This window comes from Aptenodytes patagonicus, chromosome 15 (genome assembly GCF_965638725.1).
Source record: "Aptenodytes patagonicus chromosome 15, bAptPat1.pri.cur, whole genome shotgun sequence".
NCBI lineage: Eukaryota > Metazoa > Chordata > Aves > Sphenisciformes > Spheniscidae > Aptenodytes > Aptenodytes patagonicus.
The window spans coordinates 15,640,902-15,666,696 of NC_134963.1; the positions used below are offsets into that span (position 1 = coordinate 15,640,902).

At 38.1% G+C, this 25,795-nt stretch overlaps 1 protein-coding gene across 10 annotated transcripts in view; it reads left to right on the forward strand.

The window, feature by feature from the left end:
- The window catches only part of MTMR3 (myotubularin related protein 3), an 87,103-nt gene that overhangs the window by 23,240 nt on the left and 38,068 nt on the right, over positions 1 to 25,795 (forward strand). For all 10 annotated transcript variants that reach the window (XM_076353330.1, XM_076353334.1, XM_076353339.1 and 7 more), the window contains 5 exons: positions 9,254 to 9,330; positions 14,447 to 14,527; positions 14,914 to 15,003; positions 16,212 to 16,328; positions 23,840 to 23,922. In XM_076353330.1, the coding sequence (XP_076209445.1) occupies positions 14,525 to 14,527; positions 14,914 to 15,003; positions 16,212 to 16,328; positions 23,840 to 23,922 (293 nt within the window). In that variant the 5' untranslated portion in view covers positions 9,254 to 9,330; positions 14,447 to 14,524. The remainder of the gene's footprint in view (positions 1 to 9,253; positions 9,331 to 14,446; positions 14,528 to 14,913; positions 15,004 to 16,211; positions 16,329 to 23,839; positions 23,923 to 25,795) is intronic.

The window sequence follows — 25,795 nt, forward strand, 5'->3', positions numbered from 1 at the left end:
TGCCATTGAAACAGTGATTTCAAAGGAGATACAGTTACCATATAGGATTGATTCCATTTTCTGCATAAGGCAAGTATCTGCTGGTATCCTCCTAAGGAAGCTTGAACATTTAGGTCAATGGATTTTTAACTTTAAATGTAGGGGGGGAGAGGGGACAGACTGTGGCTAGTAAATATTAGCTGCAGATATGTCAAACCTTGTTTCACTAGCAGAGTTGCAGTATATTGCAGAACTTAATTTCAACTCTAACTGAAACTCAGTGTTTTGATATACCTATGTGCCTTAAAAACAACCACAAAACCTTCTTTGGTACCTCTCTGAAATGCCTAAATATATTTAACTTTGGCTTCATGCTGTTTAGTTTTTCAGAATAAGCATATCCTGCTAATCCAAGTGAATTCTTTCCTGGCTCTGAATGTCTGTTCAACTTCAGTGTAAACTGACAAGCATGTATACTTTCAGCATTATGGAAGTTGTTACATAGAAAAAAGATTTTAGGGAGTTATGACTGAACTCAGCCTCCCTGGGTAGTCTGGAAACATGACTTTAGAAATCGTAATTGTTCTTGCCTTTGACATGTTCAAGGTTTGAACAAGATCGTTGCATAGCATACTACCTCAGTTTAGTAGCTGGAGGGCTCCTGGACTTAAAAATAAGCTAAAAAAATTTACATAATAGAGCCAACTGGTTTGAAAACACCACTGTTGTGCCTTGAGAGGAATAAATTTTGCATTGTGACAAAATTAACTAGTCTATTGAAGACCTCTCTACTTAATACTAGATACTCATATGTAATTGATCTTCAAAACTAGTCTTAATGTGTTTCAATTTCCATAACTAGCTTCAAATTTCTTTAGGTGATCTTAAGTAGTCTTGCATATCTTACTGTGCCTCCTGCCTCCCACATCAAAGAAGGGCAATGTACAAATGCTGTTTAAATCCTTGGTATTTAAATCCATATTGCTCGCAGGCAAGATGCAGTCTCGGCTGTTCAGAGCTCCTCACTGTAGTTTGATGTGCAGACGGCTCAGTGTCCTTTTCCTGCATGTGTTTGTAGGACCCTTTTTAAGACTACCTTTCTTTGCTTGCCTTTTATCTTAGTTGTGGAGTCCCATCTCCAGGTCTTAAGTGCAACTTGCAAATGGAAAGTAGTATTTTGCCATTTACACTTCCTGCTCCTGAAAGGAACTGTGACTTTCCATGAGTGGAACAAGATGGGAATAAACAACTGTCTTAATATTTGGAAGATACTGAAGTGATTTAACTATAGGAGAAAAGGTATTTGCTCTTCCTGCTTTTTCTCCTAGCTTTAGTGAATTGAATCACCTGGCCAAAGAAAGGATGTCAAATAGCAGGTTTCTTGGAGGCAGTGTGCTGGTAGATTAGCCAAACCAGTTTGTCCCTTGTGATCTAAATATAGGAAGCCTCCTTAACTGGGGAAGGCATCCGAGTTCTGCGTGTGTCTTAATACATATCGGGAGCCTAAGCTCTTCACTGCTGTGCCCAGCTGAAGGGCAATGCTAGTGTGAGTCTTCTCTCCTTCTGTAGAAAACTTGACTAGCAACAGAGCATACCGCTGAAAGTTTGGAGAAGTTGAAACTGGAAGCGGATTGATGCAATAACCTGTTTGTTCTAGTCTGGAAGGGATTAGCTGCTCAAATGTAAGGAAGGCAGTAACCTGTCCTGGTAAATCATGTGTCTGGCTTTAAACTGGAACTTGCTGTCTAAATAGGAGCTAGCAGAAAATTCCTTATACTCACTTAAGCTGCTGGTGTTTCCTTACCCAGCTCTTGCTGGTCTCCTTATCATGCAGAAGCACCCATGGTTTTATCTCTTCATAATTTGACTTTTGCCTTACAGTATTTACACATATTAAGTGGCTGGTTGAACAGTGAGTGCTGTTGATGTCTTGGCAGTCTTGTGGATGATGCCCAAACAAGTATTTGGACTGCTCTCTAGAAAACAGCTGTTCATGATCCTAGAAAAGCTAGCCTGATCCTTGATTTAACTCCTGAAATGTGACATTTAGGTGGTCAGTTCATAAAAAGGGGTCTCTTGTGACTAAATAAAGCTGTCTCTCTACCTAGGTCAGCTCTTTCAATATGATTACTTGATTCAGTTGTGACCAGGATTGTTTTGCATGTACTAATAAAGAAATACCTGAACTCAATGTTTTTCTTGTATTGAATTCACTTACTATTTTATACTGTAAATAAACAGTAGTACTAATGCTGTGATCAAACATACTTATCCCTTGCCATGGTTGGTTGGAAAAGACTAGCTCTTCATGCCTGAGTTTGCGGGTGCTGGCAGAAATATCATTGTTGTGTACTATACCTAAAGACACCTTCAGTTCCTGTTGGTGCAGGATACAGTTGTATGCTTAATAGCTCTAATGCAGATCAGGGCTTTTTGAGGGTAATTGGTATTTGAACTGTAAACTCTGCCATTTAAACTTAGCCTACTTAATGCTTTGAGAAATAAATATGTAGGTAGTTTGAGATAAGCAAGCTGATTGACTAGTTCTGTGAAGAAAATGTCACTTCTGCAGGTGTTGAAGTGATTCTTAAGCTGCCTCAAATTCTTTAAATTCTAAATGTCATGCAGTTGCTTTCAGGCTATGCTTTTTATCAGCATCTGCTCTGGCAGCAAACAACATATACAATGCTGTAGAGTAGTGGTTCCATAATCTGACTTCTTTCTGGATTAGTTTTGTCTCGCATCTAGAGTTGGATTATGTCATGCAGAGTCTGAAATGTCAGAGTTGGTGTAAGATTAGGAAGGGGGGAGCATTTTCTTGGGGAGGGGTATTGGAGCAGTACCCTTTCTGATGGCTCACCATGGTTCAGGGAATGCGAATGTAGTCTATTTTAAAGCAAAAACACCTTAAGTGTCACATTAAAAAAAAGCATTTTTGGAGTGTGCTACAATTTTACCAAGTGCTAGTGTTAGGCCATTTGAAATTATTAACTTTCACACTTGTGTAATGTAGTCCAGTGTAAGTCATTGAACACTGAGCCTCTCAAATGGCCTTCTGTTCCTAGATGAAGGCAGTGAAGGTGGATATGCATCCTACCCAAATGGCCTCCTTGACAGAACAGGTTTCATCAATGCAATTTAAGAATTAATGGATTAAAACTGTAGTCCAGAATTGCATTGTGCAAGGTGTGCAATAAAAAAGTGATGTCTCATTATAGGCCTTGATAACAGAAAACAGACTTTTCTGTGTCCTGCCTGTTCCTAGTTGTGTAGCTGGTCAGTGCTGTTGCTCTGAGCCTCTGTGGGGGGCTGAGCTTCCTGTTATGGACACCTTATAATAACTTAACCTACTTAATGCATTGAGAAATAAATGTTTATTCATAGCAGGTACTTGGTATTTCAATAAAGTTGTCTTATGACAAAATCATTGAGTGGTGTTTTGTTAAAGAGGTTTTAAAAGCTTTGTGCCAGACAAAGTGTGGTGAAAATGAGGTCAGCTTACACACTTAGGAGCTAATAGCTGTAACTGCATGTATGTTGTCCTAAAGTAGTTCAACGGGGAAGAAAAAAAAATCTCATGGGAGTATAACTTGAAACTCTGATGGAGTCTTCAAATTGTATTTGCTTCTTAGTTCTCCCTATTTTCAAAACTTTCTTTTATTTACTTGTAGAGCTCTCTAGTGTTGCATAGACTGTCAATAAAATACAACATGTATTGTATTGATGGGCATTGTGTAATGCCGCTCTCCTGGAACAGCAGCTGCCTCTGTGCCAGTACTCATTTGGTTAACAGAACGGACTGATGTAAAGCAAAATGTTACTGGAGGAGGGAAGGGGGATGAATAGGAGTTTTGGGAGGATAAGTAAAACCTTTGAGGCTTTGATTAACAACCTCTTTATCCCTGTCTGTTGCCTTTCTTCTAGAAAGGAAGAAGTAAGTGAGGGAGTGTGACTCATGGCAAATGGGCTGTGAGGACCTTAGTGGAAAATGGGAAGTATGAGGAGCAAATGATTCCTTTCTTACTCTAATCTGCTATTTCAAATGGAAACTTTTGCTGCCCAGTCTCACTCTTGCTCCTTTGCTTTTTCTGTTTCATAACTTCAATCCAATATTGCCCTACTTTTCATGGCTCTTTGGTTACCTTTTGACGTAATATCCCCTCCGCGGCACACTTGGTCACCTTTCTAGCTTAGAACCTGCACAAGTCTACTGAGTTTCCACCAGCTCAGGCCCTGGTCACTGTTCTGTGTCCTGTCAGCTTTCAGATATAACTACTGGATTCACATCCCATCCTTGCAGATCTCTCCACAGTTCAGACTGATCTGTGTAGCTCGTTGGTCCTTCTTGGTAGATGTTACTTGTCTGTCATGCACATAAAATTGAGGACTACAGACTAATTGAAATAAAAGGAAAATGATAGAATGGGTTCTTAATTTGAGCTTTAAACTTCCAGTGGTTCATCAGAAGATGTCTGATGGGTAAATTGTATCCTGGCTTATGCATGAACAACTGCAGCATTTTGATCTCAGGGTTTTATCCAAATGAAGAAGGAATTCAAAGAAAAGAAAACCTGAAATCTTGTAAGGAAAAAGTGTCATTTTCTTCAGATCTTGGTTTCAAGATTGCTGTGGTCTTTTGACTTGGGTTGTTTTGAGATCAATGAAGGAGAATACTGATACATAATCTTTTATTCAGAAACACTTTCCTAAAAAAACTCTATTGGAATAATTAATACTATAGTCCCACCTATAATCCCACCTAAAGTTTCACTGATTTGTATTCTTTACATAAATTATGGAAAAATGGACCTTTCTTAATGCAAGATTAAATTTTTCTTTACTACCATTAGCTATTAGATAGCCCCAGTCTCAGCAGTTCTCTTACTGCCTTGCCTACTGCATTCTTTTGCCATTTCAACCTTTGCTTACTGCTTGAGATGTTTTTTGTTTTCGCTTTGAACTGTTGCTTCTGCACTTAATTTTTGAAGAGTGTAAGAGAAGTGATCTTTTTAACTAGTATGCAAAGATAATCAGCTTAATCAAACTGCTTTAAAAACATATTAATGTCTCTTCTGAGTGGGAAGATGAAGGAAACTAATATGCCTACCTATAAAGGGTTCCATGGGAAAATAAATTGCCTACCATTGATGTATGACTCAGTGCAGTGACAGATGTTGACAAAACTTTTTTGATGCTTTGGACTCTTATAATTATATTTTATTCTTCACTCATAGAAGCACAGGTAGAATTGAAAATGGAGTAAGACGGTTTCAAAATGCTCTTACTTAGGACACTTCCCATCTGCGTTACGGGAAAGTGAGATATTTGGTATGGCTGTTGATCTCTGCTTATTCTGCCGTGCGTTTGAGTATCAATGCGTATGCTTCATATTCAACTGCTTTCCAAGCTGGAAATTATGTAACTTAATCTGGGGAAGTGTATGATAGAGGAGAAGACACATGGCAGTACAAACAAGAAAATACCTCCTTGAATATCAACATTGCTCCTTCTCTGTGTACATGTTTGAAAACTTTCTATAAAGCAGTAACCTTGCGCTTGCATCCCCTCTGTGGTTTTTAGCTCAGCCACAAGCTGACCGCATCACCCCAAGTGGTAGGTAGCTGATAGTAGTACTTTGTTCCTATTCCTTAGCACACTAAGAATAGGGTAAAAATAGTTTTAGGGGAGAGCAAGCTAAAATCCAGTAGGAGTTTATAGCAATCTATAACCAATATGTGAGCTAAAGCTGAGCAGAAAGCAGCCAAACAAAAAGGTGGTGAAATGGTAAGCGTGCGGTAACATGGTGCAAGAGGAGGTTCAGTCACTGCAGAGCTAGGTTCTATGGGAACAGTAATATTGCGAAGTTAGAAATGTAAACAGAAATGGAGAACTCTTAATCAGAAGCTGCACTTGCATAATATTAAGGTTGTGACATGGTGTGGCATAACCAATGCAGAAATGCCGTATTTCAGTAAAGGGAGGAAAAAATACACCTTCAAAACAGTCAGTTACCAGAAGAAAGTTCCGTTTTGGTTTTGTTTGTCTACATCTTTATGAGGATAGCTTTGTCTGTGGCTAGGGAAAACTTGGATTTGTTTTTTTCCACAGCTATTCTTCCCTTCTGTCATTTCGCTTTATGCTTATCAAATCATACCTCTTCTCTCCTTGCTAGATAAAGCCTTTCAGCTAAGAAACTGAAGTGACTACTTTCCAATCTTCCGATTAAACAAACATGTTTATTAAAGCTTCTCAAGAGCGTTTTTCCTAACTATTTGCCAATGATTTGTTTAAATAAATGTCAAGAAAAACATTGTCACAGACTCATGGTATAATTTAGATTGGAGGTCATGTAGTCTGACACCCTTGTAGGTGTTGTAGGGCCAACTTTGACGTTGGATCCGGTTGCTCGAGGGCTGGTCAGCTTTGGAATATCTCCAGGGATGGAGGTTCTACAGCTTGGAAACCTGTTGCAGTGCTCAACCATTAGTCTGAATTTCCCCCCGCAATTATATTATTACATGTGTCTCGCTATTACAATATGATTGATATATCATCCCACTACGCTACTCCTCCATAGCATCTTCCAAGAAAAAACAATGGAGACAAGGCCTATGTGCTAGTTCAAGTGTTCACCTGATGCCCAAGTTCCCAAAATAGTCAACTGAGAAGCATCCTAAGAGGATGGCTCAAAGCAGCAGCTCAGTTTGTGTTCCTGTTCACATCACCTTAAGTACTGGAGCCCTATAGCAGAATGACTTCTTATGTGTTTAAATTGGACAATGTTAATATGTCCTTCAGCACCTGTGCTTAAATTTAAAAAAAAAAGTCTAAACCAACCCAGCTATGAGAATGTGACAGCCTAATAAGAAAGACGGCGCAAAGCCAACTCCTTTACTAGGCACATTTTGACTTGGTAGGATTTACTGAAAGAAACGGTCCTGTTCCCTTTTCCATCTTCTACCCCTTGCTTTCCTAACGGTGCTGAATATATTCTTTGTGGATCAAACAGAAGAGCTAACGCAAAGGAAATGGTGGGAGTACACGGCGGGGGGGGGGGAGGCTGCCTCGCCCTCCTCAGGGGCAGCAAACTTAAATGTGCTTAGCTGTATTAATTAAATGGTTATACGCCAGTACTTGGGATTGCTCCTCCCTTAAGTAATTACTGGTTTTGAGATGGTAGTAGACTTGATAGCGATGTTTCTTCTTACAGTCAGCTTTTTTTTTTTATTTTGGCACAAGTTGTTGACTAAGGAAGTGATAACATTCGAGGTGCTTATCTGTGACTAGCAGGCTTGCAAGAGGAATGCTGATGAGTGTGTCATGAAGTGTTTTCTGAATACTGGCAGGAATAAAGCGGAATTATTAACGCTTATATTGGAACATTTTTCTCCTGTTTTGAAACTTCTCTATAAAACTCTTGAAATTCAGTGGCTTCTTCCAAACCTCATTAAATTCAATAAAAAGCTTGTTGCAGATTTTGTGAAGGGTTTTTTTCTTGGACCTAAAACACACAAAATAAGTCTACCTCCTGCTACCCTAAATGTGTATCTTGCCTTTTTAAAAGCAAGGATGTGGCCAGAAAACTCCCTCTGAAGAGTCGTTCTAGAGTTGCGTAGGCTGCCTTCATAGAATTTGTTTGTTTGTTTGTTTAATAAACTTGCTAAGTATTCTCATCAAAGGTGACTTTGTACAACTAAGCCGCTGTGAAGTTGAACTTGTTGCGTGATCAAGCTGGTACCGCAAAGTAAAACTGTGTCCTTTCTGCTTTGTGTGCCATATTTAATTACCAACCCATAAAGCTATTGGGATTGGCATTTGGCTTGTTGGTTGAGAGATATTTTAAAATAAAAAAAAATGTTGACCTCTGTTGCAGGTAACCAAATGTTGCTTTTAGAAACTATTTTATAAAATTGTAATTCACGATGAGCTGAGGTTTTTAACAGCTGTGACCATTCATAGGGTGTTTTCTGTTAAAGCGGAGCATCCTAATGTCACAGCTTTTTTAAATAACAGCTGAATGTAGATACGTATGAGATTCCCCTAAAGTGTGCCCACTGTGTGAAATACTAGAATTTCTTTTGCTTGATGCATCTAAGTTTGTACTTTTCAAAGTACTTCTTTCTACTACATCAGTCCTAAAATTATACATCCTTGTTTGTGTACTGAAAGTATTTTTTATTTTTTTCCCTGTCATAAACCATAAACTAAAGGACACAATAAATGCAAAGTAGATATTTTTTTTTAATGGACCAGAATGTGAAAATTATCACTAGTTGTGGCACATCAGAGTACAAGCAAACTATTTCTAGCAGCAGGATTATATGTTTATAGAAGTTAGACTTTCCAGGCACGTACGCGTGCAGCATGCTATTGGGATGGCTTCCAAGTTATTGTGAAGAGTAAATCTTCTGGTACATTGGGTACAAGGGAGTGATATTCCATCAGTTTGGCTGCTTGCATGCTTTAGGAATGGTTGGTTTTAGTCTGGAACTTCAATTTTAGGGTTTGGGTATTTTAGTATAGAACTTTGTGTCCCGGCAGTCATTCAGATGCTATAGAAGACGTCTGTGAATACCTACTGAAATGACTGCGTAGGAATGAAGCAAATCTGATATTTTCTCCATATAATTTTTTTGCCCAATATGTATTTGCAACCCAATACTTAAATGTATTTTTGAGGAAGTAATTGTTTGTACAGCACTTGGAAAGTCAAAAAGATAGGGCTTGGGAGGAATGGTATCATATGAGCATTGCCGTTCACCTTGGCTTTTTGCGGCTTTGTCCAAAAGTACTTAGGCAGTAACCACTGTTTGGAGGTCTTCATCTGCTTTCTTGGGAGGGAAAAAAGCTAGTTTTAGCATAAAATTAAAAAACACTTTTGAAGATCAGTACGAAACCAGTTAGATCTTCTATAAAAGAGCTCTCCTGTAGCCTGTATTGCTAAGTAATTCCCCCCTGCTTCTGTGTACCAAAGAAGTTTAAAAAAAATTTGAATTGCTTTGCGGCCACGATTTCTGGACTGTTTCTTACCAGAAAAGAGGCCTTAACCAGCACACGTGTCCCCATCAGAATCCAATCGTTGAATTCCCTCTTTGGACATATTGAGATCTCGGTAGTTACAACTTACATAGTAGTTAGTACTTTTTACTTTTCTTCTTTAATTAAGACAAACTAACATAACAGTTGAGTTTCTTGTATAAGTTGCTAGCTATTTAAGAAGTGGTTTTTTTCAAATGAAGGTTCATGTTTTAAAGTACTGTCTTTTTATTTGCAGTTGCCAATGTGAAGTATTGGAAGAGTATCGTTTGAAACTTTCTGGGACAAAGAGGACTTTTATTATCTTATTCTTTGGTAAGCTACTTGTATTGTTTTGGTAAGACGAGCTACCTGATGAAGGTGGATTCTACAGTTACCATTGATTACTCTCTTAATTAAATAAAGCGTTTTCCAAGATGTTAGACAACAATCAGTATTTTACCGAGTTGGAATTTACAACCTTTAATTATTAAAAAAAAAAGACTTCTGATTCTTAGTTGTACACAGTCTTCAAACATGAGTCTTTGTCTATCCTGCTCCTATTTCTGAGTAATATGCAAATGCTCATATTGTTAGCTACTTCCCCAGTAAATACTTTTGAAAGCTATTCAGTTACTTCTACACGTGGTGCCAGGAAAGTGGGGAAACCTTGCTGTCAGGGATTGAAATGTGGGAAACTAAGTGTTTATCCTTATCTCAGAATAATTTCCTTCCATCTGCGAAAAGGGAAGAAGTATTTTCAGTTTGTAACAGAAGCGTCTTTTGCTAAAGCTAGATCGCGTTCTTGAATATTTCATTCTCAAATTTTCTAAGGCTTCTTTGTCAAAGCCTTTGGATTCCTATCTAAAACTTACAGGGCAACTGTGACACAGCGTTTAAATAGCTGTGTTTTGAGACTGAGGGTCAACTCAATTTGATTTTGATAATAAAATAAATGGAATTCAGGATCTGGACAGGGAAGGCAGGGGAACAAGGTGAAACGCTTGGGTACTTCCTTTTTCCTATTTTTCCCTCCAATTTTTCTTCTCTCTTGCTGTAAGTCCAACTACATTTAAATATATGTGAATTTAAATGATCCTTTATTTATATAATCTTTTTTGTTTAGAATCACTGGCAAACAGATGTTTATTGCTAGTCTTAATTATGTACATAATTTAGACCAGAAGGCACATCTGAAATGAAAGGTAATTAAGATGTTCCCGTACTGGCTGAACAGAGTCTGAGGTTACAACCTTTACTAATCATTCTATCCTTTCAAGCAGAACATAAGGATGGAGAATTAACAAGACTAACCTCTTTTTTGGTGTAATTTAATATACGTGAAACTATAGTTGAAAGGGCAGCACAGTAAATTGATAACATAACCTTTTTTGGCCTCAGTCCTGACAAAAAATACTATTTCTAACAACAAAAACAAGTTTCACTACACTATGTATAAGCTACCTACTATATATATATGTGATCCTATTTATAAGTAGGAGCCTGAATTTGAGGGTGCTTTTTATGAAAATGTTTTCTTGGTCAGTTATTATCTAAGCTGTATTTGAACATTTCCATTTCATTTCTGGGAGAAGGTTTTTACTGTCATGGACAAGCTGATTATTTGCCAGCTGCAGTTAAACAAAACGAGGAATCGGATTCCATTCTGCAACTAATCAAAAGAAAAATGGTATGGGTCAACTTGAGAATAGATTTCTTCAGCCAGTTTGTGCTAGTCTCCCTTTGTATCAAGCTGTCCTTCAGAGTAGCACAGTGTGTTAATTATCATGGGTAAAATTCAACAGGGTGGCTTGTTGGAGTTGGCAATATGAGGAATGTTCTTGTTCTCACTTCTAAGGCAGTGCTCTTAAAAGTGAGGGTCAGAAATCCCTGTACTAGGTGTCACACAAGCACTGTGATCCTTTTTCTATTCACATGACTAACCTGGAAGAGTTTGCTAAAGGTATGGATGGAAATGGATTAGAAAGCTTTGGTATAGAAAGAAATGGAGATCGAAAGCGTGGTTTCAGAGTTAATTCACGCAGTCTCAGTATGGGCTGCTACTGAGAATAGTGTGTGGTCCCCGTCCCTGGTCCTAGTGGTGTGTTTCCTTTCCCTTGTGCTCAATCCAGTGATCATGAGACCATGAAGGGAGTGGGATCATCTTGTTGACGTGATGGGAAATGAATTATTTCTTTCGGTATATTCACTGTCCATCAGATCAGTGAACTTCATTCTAACAATTCAATGTTTCTTGCTACTTTTGCCAGCAATTTTTAGAAGTACTTTTGTGTTGTGGCAGTTAAGTTGATGAAGTATTTCTCTAATACCTAGAAACAGTGTGAGCGTGCAAACTACTTGTTTTAGAACCAGTCTTATAAGTTCTTGTACTGTTTATCTTAGCAACATCACAGTTAATATCTGATAATCCTGATTAAAACTGAAACTGCCATATTTTTTCACACAGCTTTCCCAAAATTTGCCTTAGAAAGGAAGATTCTCACATTCACGTGAAAAGCCACAGCATTATAATAGAAGCTGTTTTGCAGCTGAATGCAGCAATTAGAATAAGAAACTTGTTCTGCAGTAATTTGGATAGTCTTTGCTGATGGTTTATGCTGGATTTTAGGTGCACAGCTGTAAGAAATTTTAAAAGACCTGATTTTCTAAGCTAATAGTGTTTTTATTGGTATGTAGATGGTTATATAGTAAGCTTTAAAAATAAATATATCTAATCAATCTGAAGTATAAAAGAACAATTTTGTTACAGCACAGTGCCTAATACATTAAAACTTTTTCATCAGTGATACTAAGTGTGCTTTAGATTTGTAATAAAGCTCATCTTTTTAATTAGGTCGGTGTTTCTTTGATAATTGTGCTTGAAGTTGAAGGAATTTTCTGAAATAGCAAGGTATTTTTTATATTCAGAAGGCTTTACTATTAATGTTTAAAGCTTTGTTCAAGTTGTACATAAATTGTCTAGATGAATTGATCTGGAAATGTTTGGTCTTAATGACTTTAACAGTGGCTGCTATTCTGGAAGAGCAGAATTGGCACTGGTGAAGAGGCAGTTGGTTGCAGAAGGCAGTCGTGCCAACAGCCTGCCTCCAGCAGCCTACAGAAACGGCAACCGAGGTGTCCGCATATAAATATGCCCTAACTCTTCATCGCTCTTCGGGCTGGCTGTAGACCTGATAGCTGAATGTGTAAGCTTATAATTGTTTTAAGGATGGAGAAGGAGATTTGTGTAAACCTTAGTTTTTAAACCCATCTTCCCTTGAATCATTAGTCTTCATTATATCAGGATATACCGCAAGGTTAATCCAGTCTGTGCCTTTCTTGACGGATGAGCTGTAAGATAGAGGTTGGTTGGACAAATAAGCCTGTTGCTTAGCCAGCCATCATTTTAAATTTGATTGAGCAGGAGGCTCATTTTTTAAGCCTTGTACATCAAGGAGAATGGCACATCACGTAATCTGAAAAACATACAGTGAGAACCAAAGGTTAGAAACTGAAACCAGATGCATTTGAGAGAGCTGCTGAACCCCTCCTTTCTTGGTATCTTCGAGTCAAGAGTAGACATGGTTTTGGAAGATAAGCGTACTCAAACACAACGTACGTAAAATACCAAGTCATGCTGGAACCAAGCACATGCTCTTGTTTTGAATACAAGGGCTGGACTTTTATGGCCTCTGATATATTAAAGATCAAACCTGATGAATTTATGGCCTTTTTAGCTTTAATCATTGTGATTCTTTGAATATTCTCATCAGTTACAGCATGGGTTACATATGAACCATCCTTCTTCTCCTGCTTCTTTTGAAACAAAAATGTTAAATAATTCTGCCTTTTTTAGACCAATACTAACAATAATACTATCTTCATCTTGCTGTTGGTAGATAGCATTTCTAGATTTCCTTCGTTTCTGGTAACTTAAAAGAATGCTCCTACTCTCCATTGTTCTTGCAGGCGTGGAATTTTCTGTGCTGTTTTTTTATTTTTCCTTATCAGTTTCCATAGTTGATAGATTCAGACTTCTATCAAGTCTTCTAGCTTTTGTTTTTCTTGTTTGTTTAAAATTGGGATTTTGTATCTACTTTTTGCATTAATTTTTAGTGAATTAGTGGCAGTTCCAGCTCGATTCTGCTCATAATTTCCTCCTTTTTTATATATACACACACACACATACAACGTCCTTCTGCAGGCTGTGCAATTTTGAACCAACTTGCAAGCTTCTATATGCTGTTTCTCCCCTACGCCAGGGACATAGAGGCATTTTGTTTATTGTCATGCTCCTGTTTAACAGAGGTTTTGGGGACAGTCTAATGCTTTCTTCTCATTGATCGTTTTTAGACAGTGGGATGTTTTAGTTTCAGAATATGTGCATCTGCTGCTCCTTTTCCCTTTGTAAATATTCTGTACAATATACAGGATGTTGTTAGCGCTTCCTGCAGTGGTGGTGTGCGTGTGAGCTGATGGATTCGGAGTGGTTTTCTCTGTCAACCACAACACCGATAATTTGAAATATATTTATAAGTAAGGTGACATATGAACTGAGAACTGACTGAACTCGACTGATATTTTTGTTTGTATCTTTTATGTGCTGTAGACTGCAAAACCCGTAAAATACCTGAATGAATCCTTTTTTTTTTTAAACGTGAAGAACCTACCTGAATTTAAAAAATTGAATATAAGATAAATCTCAAAATCAAATTGTAACTCCTGTATTCACTTCAATCATTAAGTTCCTAATAGGGTCAGTTGCATAAACTTCAAGACTGTATGCTCTTTAATATTTCCAGAAAATTTGCAGATGATAAAAGATCGGGGGGTTGTTAGATAGTGGAGAGAGCAAGTTGCTAGTGTATAGTGATCTGGAGCTCTTGGAAAGGTCAGTGCAAGAAAATGGATGTTTTGATACATCCATGGACATAGAAAATGAGTCATAACTATAAAATGAGGCATTCTGTCTGTATATGAATTCTAACTCATATGCCATAGTTGAAACAAGATTACTTCAGGAGGATCCGACAGCCTGTGTTACATAACAGGTCAGACTAAATGATCACGTTGATCCCTTTGGTTTTATAACCTATGTATTTGTGAATCACCATCTGCAAATGACTTGGGCGAAAATTCAGGTTGATCTAGAAGGGTGGACGTGTTTTAATTTAAATTATGTAAACAGTGGTCTAATGGCTGCATTCAGACGAGTATTCTCCCAGCAGTACATTCAAAGATGACTTTTCAGAATGAACAAAAGGAGCCAGACACATTTTGAAACAACTTTGTTTCGCAGGAGAGTTAGTTTATATGGATTTCATCTTTTTGTAATTACTGTTTGCTTGCAATTTTCCAACAGCTGAAGTCTCAGTCTTTAAAAGTTAATTTGTATTTATTTCCCAAAAGAAAATTGATTTAACTTCATCATTGTGCTTTTCTGGTTTTCTAGATTTTAATAGTAAGTGAAGAAGAGCCTCAAAGTATTGTGAGTAAAGACGAGGATTTCTCCTCCTATCCAGGGCCTGTCATGGTAAGCAAAAGGGGTTTGTAGGGTCTGTAACAGAGCAGAATAGACGCAAACATTAGAGAATTAATGTTGACATGTGGGGTTGTTGAATTTTAAGTGTAGCGCTAGGCTAGGCTAGTGCTTTTTTCCTAATACTATTGCAAGTCTGCCTTTTCTTTTTTATGACTTTATTAATCAGGCTGCAGGAAGGAAACCTGTTTCTCATATCATATTTAGTTGTTTGAGTGCTTGTCTTTGAAAGTTTAGTAACTTCAACAAGTTACTGATACCTGAATTCTCTAAACACTTCATCCTGTTTGAGCTTTTCATTGGTCATTGATAGCTTGGTATGTGGTGAAGAAGGCAGCAAGTGACAGCGCTGAAGTTAACTGTAACGCTTTGTTTCTCAGGATGAAGAGACTCAGCACAGCCTTGAATGCATCCAGGCTAATCAGATTTTTCCCAGGAAGCAGCTGATCCGAGAGGATGAGAACCTTCAGGTAATCACCATGCTGCTCCTTGCCAGTTAAGATCACAGTATCTCTAGTTGACCTATGTATTCTCTGGCATCTCCCGTAGAATTTTCATTCGCAGTTGAACACAGTAATAGGAGAAACACATTTTCTTTTTAAATACTCGTGTACTGTTGGTAGGACAGAGAACTTGTGCGTTGTATTACAAGAGACTCCTTAGAGTGTCTGAAAAATATAGCCATTACTTGTGTAGTAATTTCAAGTGCTAGGTTTTGTCCCATAGTTTAGAACTTTGTTTTTTTAAAAAAATAACACTAAGCTAGTTAAATACTTCCATTACTTCTTGTTACTGAGAAGCCAAGAGTCGCAAAAAATGGATATTTTTTGGTTTCTTAATTTTCCAAAGTTCCTTTGGAAACCAATTTAGTTCAAATGATTTATCCATGTAGACACTCTTATATCAACTGAAGAGGTAGTTTGTTTCATTTTAATAGAAAATATTTTTAATTGATTTAAGCTAAGTTGGTGTAAAAGCAGATTATTTTCAAGTTGAGCATTTACACTTTTCACCCAGCTCAGATAAATTTGGCTTAAGTCACATTTTTAATTAAACAGTTGCAATTTTTATGTGCAGTGTAACACGACTGCAGGTTTTCTAACTTTATAAAACAGCAGCAGGTCATGCATTTTCATAATTGCAGTGAGAAATACGAAGCAAAAAGTATGATTTGTCCAACTGACTTCAGCTGTGTAGCACTTAGGTATTCAGTCCAAGCTGGTTGCCTGAGCTTGCTTAGTGAATATTGGGGACCAATAGCATAGAAGATTATTCATCTTATGTTTTGCCTACTTTAGGATGAATTTAATAGCATTATGGAAATGCCACTCTCCATTAAGTAAGGAGCAAGAGCATAAGTCAAGGGGTTGGTCAGACTGCTTGCCAAAATGTGAGGGTATTTTGCTCAGATTTTTCATAAAAATTCATTGTTTTCCCTGACCAAGCACTTACTACTCAGGAAAATTAAGAGAAAATGAGGAATCATTTTTAAAAAAGGCTACAATTAACCTCTGAACCAACCTTACCCAAGACTTTCCTTCTTAGCAGTAATAGCTAGGCTGAATTCTCAGCAGTGTTTCATTTTGATTTTATGATGTTGTGTGCTTGAGTGTATGCTTACAGGAGGTACATATTTTTGGTAAATGGTTTCTGAAAGGTTTTTCTTGCTGTTCTGAAGGTCCCGTTCATTGAACTTCATGGCGAGAGTACGGAGTATGTAGGACGAGCAGAGGATGCCATCATTGCACTTTCTAATTACAGGCTTCACATCAAATTCAAGGAGTCTGTTGTGAATGTAAGTGTTATTCATGCTACTATGGCAACACAGGTATTCTGAACTCAATCCAAATAAGAGAATTTAGGATAAAAGTACGGTGATCCTGCCTTTTAAGGTTAGTGGTAATGAAAACCTCTTTATGATGTTCAAATCACATTTTTCAGGGAGAACAGATAACATGTTTAGGCATCAAAAGATGACTCAGCACCTCTGAAAATCAGGCTTCGTAAGGAAGCCTCACATCACTCAACTTTACGTTCTCTTTACAGCTGGCTGTGTCAGCCGTTTGTTCTCCCTAAGCTCTGTATATATTCAGTAGAGAAATCAAAGGTCTTCCAAAGGGCTGTTTGGAGCACCTAAGCTAGATTTGTGCCTTTTTTGGAGCTTCAAAAGGTGGAAGTAGGTCCAGCTACTGAAGTTGCATGGTATGAGTACAGCCACTGATGTAAGAGATCTGTGAATTGGACCTCATCTTCAGATGCCTACGCGTTTCTTTAAAGAGCTTTACTCTAAGTATCCGTTCTTAAAAATTGTTACATCTCCAGCTACTCATGACCATAGGCATAAATTAAATGGGCATTGTATAGTCCTTTGCAGTAGTATAATGCTGACATACACTAGTCTTACTAGTTGTAATACCATTTGTGAACTATATAGAATTTGATAGGACATTATACATGGCACAAATATTTTTGTGGATATTTGTAATAAAACCAGTACAATAAAATCCAAAGAATCAAAGTATATATATTTTTTTTTTCTCCTGATGATGGGTTTTTTACCAATCTCTGTATTTCAAGACAAGTCCTGACCCTGGCTAGTTGTTCGCAATTGCTACGTGTCAGTCACAAATCCTGAACTATGCAGTGGTGAGTTAAGTGTAAAACACCAAAACTGCATGTTATTCCAAAGCTGGGAAAAGCAAGGGAAACAAAATATAAGAATTGACAAGTGTCCAACACATACATGACTGAGATACATATGACACAGTGGTCTGGAACATCGGTGAGATCTCCTGTGCACCTAACTGATTTAATTTTTGATGCCATGTTAATCTTAAATTTAAATTGTTTTTATTGTTTTGTGCCAGAACCGAATTTTTAACTCTGCAAAAATGATATTTACTAAGTGACACTCAATCTTTACTGGTTTATGTTGTCTCTAATCATATAGCTATGTTATCTACAGACTTTGAAATGTGCCTGTGTCATAGTTAGCATTAATCAGTTTGAGTGCTATTTTAGTTCACGAATTGTCAATGTAGTAGGCTGAATAGGCATGTCTGCTAGGCTGGTGAACATCTGTGTACAGCATTAAAGTGCTAAAATTCATGATGATCTGAGGTTTTTCAGCAAATAATGGTATTATTTCTGAACATGGCAATTACTCAAAATGATGGCAAAAAATTTATGATGACAAAAATTTAATTGGAAATTTAAGGGCTATTGTCTTCCACTGCTGACGGTACAAAGGAGAAGGTACAAGCCTGTGCATATGCAGAGGTAGCATAACTTTACTTCTCACTTCTCTCATTCTGTAGTCAATCCTGAAGTATAACTTGAGGCTTAAAAGTTAAGCTGTAAGTGCCACCACGCATCAGAATGGCAACCAGGGGTCAGCTAGGTGCTGGGATGCCTCAAGTGCAGTCCAGCCAGGCGCATCTCTGCATGCTGCTGGCAACAGAGAGAAGATGCATTACGAGGCATGTGTTTTATAGGATTCCTTTGCTGCTTTGTGACACAAACATGAATTCTAGGGCTGAATTCTGCCGAGGGGCCTGCTACGCTAAACCCATATTGTATTACTTACTGTTAGATTCTTTTTTGTTTAATTCAGTGTCTGAATGTTGTATGAAATTGGCAACTAGAATTGACAAAAGCAAAGGACTGAATATTTAAAAACAAGGAGCTGAGACATGAGAAACAAGAGTAGCCCTAGAAATCAAGAGTTTGTCCTGGGGAATGCCAGGAAATGATAGAGTTACTTTATTAGAGAAGCCACTAATGCATGTACTGCACTTACTGTCATACCTGTCCTTAGGATAATTGGGGGTATTAATTTTTAAGAATTTTCAATTTAATATTTTTGAGCAGTAACAAGAATTGATGTTTTCTTAAATGATCATCTTTCTTTGTGTTCAGGAAAGAGTCCATAAAAGTTTGGCAATATTGCCATGTTAATTTTGCTTCCCTGACGTTCATATCCAGTATTCTGCCCTCTCACTCTGTCTGATATCGCCAAGGTTGTTATTCCTGCTTCATATGTCATCATTAACTGGGAAGATTCAATTAGGTAGTGTATGAGGTAGAGCAGAATATAGATTATTCTTCTGTAACCGTATATGACCATCACTAATAACGTAGTATGAACTCTACTGGAATCCAAGACAGACAGGATTTGGAATATCTTTAAGGATAAAGCTTACTTGCAATAATTAGGAACCATACTTAAATTGTTAAAATTTGGAGTGTGGTTATTGTTGATCAAAATTATTGATCAGATGATGATTTTCTAAATTAAATCTTCACTGAGTAATTTTTGATTGAGTTCATCTTGATTCTTTCCTTCTGTTTTTATATTGCTAGAGCTGTTCAGAAAACACCTGTAAGGAGACCTTTTTAAAAATGTATAAATGTTTACTAACGTTAGGAGTTGAGGTTTTTTTTATTACTTTGAATGGTTTTCATAAGAATCACTATCCTGACTAAGTCCAGCCACACTAATGACCTTGTCACCTCAGCGGAGAGAAGTACTTCTGCGTAAGAAAGAGGATTCTTAGCGAATACCTGTACTACAGTACTTGTGAAACGAATTGATTCCCTGTGTCTGAATGTGCAGCTGTTCTATGCAGGCATCTCCTCCTGAAGCAGGTGGGATATTCTCATGGTCCTCCAGCGAAAGCAGTAGGCATGTCAACTGCTTGCCCCTTAGTAAAGGCAACTGCGTGAAGGAAATGGAATCCAGTTAAAAATGGATTCCTGGTCTTTGGTTTTTTTTTTTTTACCTCACTGTTCTCTTTTTGTTTACAATTCAATAGAGCGGCTGTCAAAATGATGCTTGTGAAACCTCAGTAAGTAGCACAATGCTGCTACATCACTTGCTGCACCTGTGCTTGAAAAGAAATACATTTAAATGTATTTCTTAAATACATTTAAATGTAAGTTGATAATGCTCACATTGCAACACTGCAGAAAACGGCTGTATGCTTAAATCTTTTCCATGGATAATTTCCTAGATCACAGTAGTAATAGGAACGTGGTGTTTTAAATGCAAAACCAAAAGATCCAGTAGACCATGAATAAATTGGAGGGATTATGACATTCAAAAGTGTTGACTTACATTTATCCATGGGATAAAAATGCAGACGCAACAGTGATCTCTCAGTGCACATGGGAAGTTTGGTTCCCAGGCCAATCTCTATTGATTGCCTTTCCTTAAGAAAATTTCGAACTTTGCAGCTGGTGAGTGTTTCTGTCTAATCATTTTTCTCCCTGTAAGCTAATTGCATTTATGGAAGAATTAAAATTTTAGTGTCTTTTATGAAACTATGGACTTGTATGTAGCTTCTTTCAAATAGTAGATTTTGGATGCAATTAAAAAAAAAAAGTCATGCTGGCAAGATGAGAGAGACTTTCAGTCTTGGTGATTAAGTGAGTTTTAGTATGAGCTTTCACTTGCTTGGCCTTTAATGGGAAAATGGTTGGTTTGGTGTCTTCCTTACATAGGTAGCACAGTTGTGGTTCATCTGTGCTGAACAGTAGCTTAGGCCTTGTTTCGTTCTCAGGTCTTGATGCTCAAATTGTTCACGCTGCATGCATGTTAATTGTGAAAGCAGAGGCGTGACTAAATGATTGCCTTCAAGACAAAACCTAAGTGTAATTAGTTGTAATTAAAAGCAAAATTTGCTTCAGGTACTCCTTGTAGGTTATATGAACAGGATTGCACCTGGGGGGATTCACCTCTCTCCACCTAGGAGAGTCCTTGAAGACCTTCTGAGCTGACCTTGCATCCTCAGTTCCTCCATATGTCCTGTTATACCATGCTTCAGGACATACAGCACGTAGCCTTGGCCTCGTGCTGTTTAAGGGAACCAGTCTGTAACATAACCCTGACATTATTTCATGCTCTGAACTGGGAAAACAAGAAGAAAGTACTAATTACAGCTCATGGCCCCTGGATGCCACGTGGTGTCCTGGAGAGGCTCAGGCCAAATGGTATACAGGGTGGAGTATATAGCATAGCCACTCGTGAAGGGGCTGGCTTACAGCAGCCTGGCCGTGGTCCACTGCACACCACTTGGCGCTGTGGTCAAGGATTGAGCCATGGGGTGGGTTGTTTCAGCAGCGTAAACATAACTTGGGCTTTTTCTAACTACAGAGGTATATTTCTCTAAATATATCTTGCGCTGCTGTTAAATAACAGACAGTTCCAGTAATTAAAATAATGTAAAAAAAATTTTCCAAAAGAAAAAGTTTGAGTTGTAGAATGTTACTGTTGTTTAAAATGAGGTAATTTTAAAGAAGAGACAATCAAGAGGCAGATACTGCCAGAGTACGATGCTCTAGTACTCTCTGTAATGCTATATGATTGGCCTTGGATAACAATGCATGTTTATTCTTATAAAAGCAAAAATGATTGCTTCTCCACTGCTTTATTTCGATAGCCATTATTATATGGTGAAGTGCCTGTAAATAGAATTGATGTCTCTTTCAAGAGCAAGCTAACTGCACTGGGTGTCTGACTTTCTGCATGCATCAGCCTGAAAAACGTAACAATGAAAATGGAAGGTTATCAGTGGGAAAGAATGGAGAATGAAGGCAGATAATGTTACAGAGTTTTACTGGGAGAATAATAATGGACAGGAAGGAGATTGAAAATGCAAGGGGATCAGAGGACAGATTTTTATGACTAGAAAAGAAAATTAAAAAGATTGATATGAAGGTTGTCCTGAAGAAAACCCAGCAGATTCTAAGGAAATAGATGGTGAGCCGCATGGAGACTGTCAAGAGAAAAAAGAATGGCTGTTGAGCAGAGGGCAAACTGAAAGGGCGTAGAACAGAGAGTGACTTTGAAAGAAGGAAATTAAAAATAATGCGGGAGTAGAAGAATACTTAGTATGTCATTAGAGTGCAGACAGGAGGAAGAGGGGCCAGAAGCAGGCTGCTAGGAGGAGGGAGCAGGTGAAGAATGGCTTAAATGAAGATGGACATGGGAAAAAATGCAATAAAAGAGGGGTTTTTGGGAAAAAAAAATATTAACAGACAAAGCAGCATTTGACTAAAACAGCAAGTCTTCTAGAATCTTAACTCATTTAGTTGGGGAAAGGTACCTTACTTTCCATGTTGGTGCCGTGTAATTCAATGGTAGATTTAAATAATTTATTGGGTGTATGTGAGGCTGTCCAGTCGGGATGAAGGAATGGAAGATTCTCCGGTCGGAGGTCCATTCCAGTCCCTTAATTTATTAGGCAAAACTATCACAACAATTCATCTACCTTGCAGACTAGAATCAAGTAGGAGAAGGCGTGGAAGAAATTAGCAGTTAAAAAGATTAACTATAGCAACAGTACATCTGATCTTGTCTGTAATGCATTTAAATACTCTGTTACATTGGTATTTCAGTCTATCAGCACCTTCACTGTACTTATTCCCTGCAGGTGACACTGCAGTCAGTTTGAGCTTAAGGATGGCAAATAAAGAGGGGGCTTATCGCACAGGAGGGAATCCTCATTTCATGTCCCTCTTCATGTTTCTAGTTACGTAATTGATATTAGACTATCACAGATCTTAAAACAGTAATGATGCTGAAAACATGGACCAAAATTCAAGTTCCAGCTTTATTTGAATACCCAAACTACTGGGCTGTCCAGTCAGACACCATCTTGTCTAGTCTCCTTGCGCATGAATTTTCTGTTCTTTAACGGTCCGGTTACAACAAAAGGAACAAACAATAACGTACCTGTACCAGCCTGGCTGGTCATGGGAGATGAGGGTTGGTACTTTCTCCAGCTAAGGAGAGTCCAGCACCGCTTCTTGGTTGCGGTCTGCCAAGAGCAAGGATAAGGGTTGAGTATTAAGACAATACCTGTCTGTTGTATTTTGGGAATTGTGAGCTCTGGGCAATTATTTGAGCTTTTGCATTCAGAAGAGGACTCTGGACTCCAGCTTTTAAGTTGGCAGGGAAGCGGGAAGCGCAGCTGTGAGCTGCGTGCCTGCCTTCCCAAGAGACATGAGGGTTTTGATCACTCTCCTGGGCACAGCATTTACCATTAGCTTTCTCTAGGCATCTTTATGCTCAAAGTAAGTTTTCCCGTTCTTCCTATTTCTGAGACATCTCCTTCCCTTGCCTACTGTTTTTAGTTCCATTTCCTTTTTTCATTCCACTGAAATCAGGTACTTTTTAAGCTTTGTGCTGCCTGAATAGAAGCTGTCTTGATTTCTCACCCCAGATCCTTGATTGGAGGTGACCTTCAAGGGCTTGCCCAGAGTCATATGGAAAGGCACTGGCAGAGCAGGGTCTTACAGCCACATCTCGTAAGCCCCAAGCCAGAACTTAAACTGCTGGATCATACTCCTCTGATGGCAAAGATGATAACAGAGTATTTGAATGTTTCTCTGATACCCTTTGCATTGAAGGATCTCAATGGCAGAGGTTTTGTTGCCTTGTGTAATGTTCAGTATAAGCTAATAAACAAACAGTCTTACTCTTCATGTTTATTATAGGTATTAGCTAAATCCTCTGTGTTTGGAATTTAGACAGTTATGTGTGAGATTAGTTGAATACTAACTTTTATTCATTTAAGACAATGATTTACATTTGTCTGTCTCGGGTAAAGGTCCAAAAATATTAATGAAAACTAATATTTTCATCTTGTGGTTTCTTCTTATCTTTAAAGGTACTTGCATGTGCTTACATGTTTTGCCTGATCAAGCTTCTGCTAGTTACATGTGCCATAAAACATAAGTGCATATAACTGCACCTTTAAAAATGAATGATTCAGCATTACTACTCTAAATACGGCGGCTGTGATCACGAGTGTTGATCTAAACAGGCCAAATGGTTTTTCCCTGAAGAGGAAATACGGGATATTTCCATATACCAAGCATCTAGACTGCAGCAGTCTGTTAAGGGGTATCTTGCTTAGCAGTTCGTTTTTGATGCCAACAGCTAGAATTATAGTCCCAAGATCCCTAAATTTGGACCTATAAGAGAGAAAGATCCTTCCATGAGGGAGGAGCTTGTGGGTTTCTGCTGCTTTTCCTGCCTTCACATTTGTCACCAGTGCTGCAGTCTTCTCAGCTGTTTTCATGTGATCCCTTAAGGTTTTTGGACTACACAGCAACGGAGCTGAAACTACTGATAACGTGGTACCATACTTCAGAGCTGTTGAAGTAGTTATACTTAGATTTCTTTGTTTTTCTCTGTCTTTTCAGACTCCACGTAGTCCTATAATAAATCCTTGTGAGATATGCAAAGAAATCAGTGTTAGTGCTGTTTGAAATAAAATTAAATAATCTTTTTAATTGCAGGTTCCATTGCAGCTTATAGAAAGCGTTGAGTGCCGTGATATATTTCAACTTCATTTGACTTGCAAAGACTGCAAGGTTATAAGGTATGAATAGGCTGAATGTTGAATGGGGGGGGTAACTTTGCTTTCCACATGCTGCGGACAGCTGTGACGTTGTAAGGAAATGTTTTTTTCTTACGTAGTGGACTTGCTTTCCCTCAAAAGATTTTCTTTTGTCTGATTTTGCAAATGATAACTGGGCATTTTTATAAAGAGGACGGGAGCAAGATGGTCTGCATTTTTGCTTGCTATGATACAGTATAGCAGCAAACCTTGGTCTGAGCCTAAGTGGCTGATCTTGATTTTATTCTGAAATTAATTTTAGTCTCACTGCGTTTTCCCTGCCTTACAATCAGTTATAATGCATTGCTTCAATTAGTTACAAGATACAGAGCTAGATAAAACCACTGAAACACACACTTCTTGGAAAAGTGTTTAATCAAGATTCGGGGTTTGGAGGGTTAAGGTATGGCTTGTGCGGTTCTACGTGAAACTTTCAGTCTGGATAGCACCAGCCACCCGGCATTTCTAACGGCTGGGAGGGTACGGTTGCTATCCTTAAGGCATGGTAGCCTACTGGAAAAGAAAATGAGGGAGTAAGGTAAAGCCAGGTCTGCAACCCACTCTGTATCCCAGTAAAGTAGATAGCATCATGTGGAAGGGAGTATTTATTTACGTCTGTCCTTCAGCAGACTTCAGAGTCTGCCCCAGGAGTCTCTGAGCTACTGAGCCTGAGCTACAGCTATTTCCTACTTTTCTGCGGCAGAAATTAATTTGGATCTACAAACTTTAATTAACAAGAAAGGAACATTTCTTTTTGATTAAATGTTTGCTGGCAGTACCTTTTGTATAATGAAATGAGCCCCAGTCATATCTGAGCACTCAGAATGTTTAACAGGCCAGCTGCTTCCTGAAATGCTGTGTTTTGATGAGGACTGATTTTACTTTAGAAGTAATATTTAGTTTAATTTGAATTAAATATTTAACTTCCTCTTAACTTGTAGCTCTTGACATTTAAAAAAGTCACCCTTCCTCTCTACATTAATTTGTTATTTCTCTTCAATTGTAAAATGAATACAAATTACTTGTATTTATGCCCTTCCTTATGAATTTCCCTTCAAAATTGCATCTCCGAGAATCAGTACTTGGTGACAGTGGCCGTTGGAAGATCGTGAAGTATGGGGCTGAGATACCAGATTTAGAACATGTGCGTGTTCTTTTTCACGAACAAAGTAGTTTATGTTTTGAATAATAGGGCTCAAGTGAAGATAGTACTTGTTATTTGCAACACTATTATTAGAATTTAGAAAGAAAATGGGGTCTTTAGGGTGAGCTGTGTCTTGTCTGACTATGGACATTTAATAGAGAATTACCCAGTCTGAGCTAGTCGTCTCGGCCTGCTTTATAGTCAGTGATGGGAAATGAACACCTCCAGGCTGCAGTTCCTCGCAGCTATTTAGACACGTTCCATGAGTTGGACTTGTCTTTTTCTTTCCACTGACTGACTTTTAGATATTTGCAGGTAGGGTTAATAAATCCTGCCCTTAGAGAATGCAGATGTTATCATTAACCATGAATGCATTAGAACACAGCCTGAGCTGAATGTAAATACTTGGTGAATATTTAATAACGATAAAATCTTGAAGAAATCTGTCAGAGCAAAATAAATCACTGATCTTATTTCCACCCTTTTATTCTAAAGGGTCCAGGAATCCTCTTTGAAAAGACAAACTAATGTAATTTTAGTATACTGCTTTGAAGATTAGTTTCTCCTGTGCAGGGAATATTCTCGCTAGTTGTTGTTAGTCTGTAATGTTAGATAAAGCTCAGTTTCAAAAACATCGTTTGTGCTTCCCACCAAGGCCAGAAGGAGAATCTTAGCATATGAGATAGGGGAATAATGTAAGATTTCAGATAC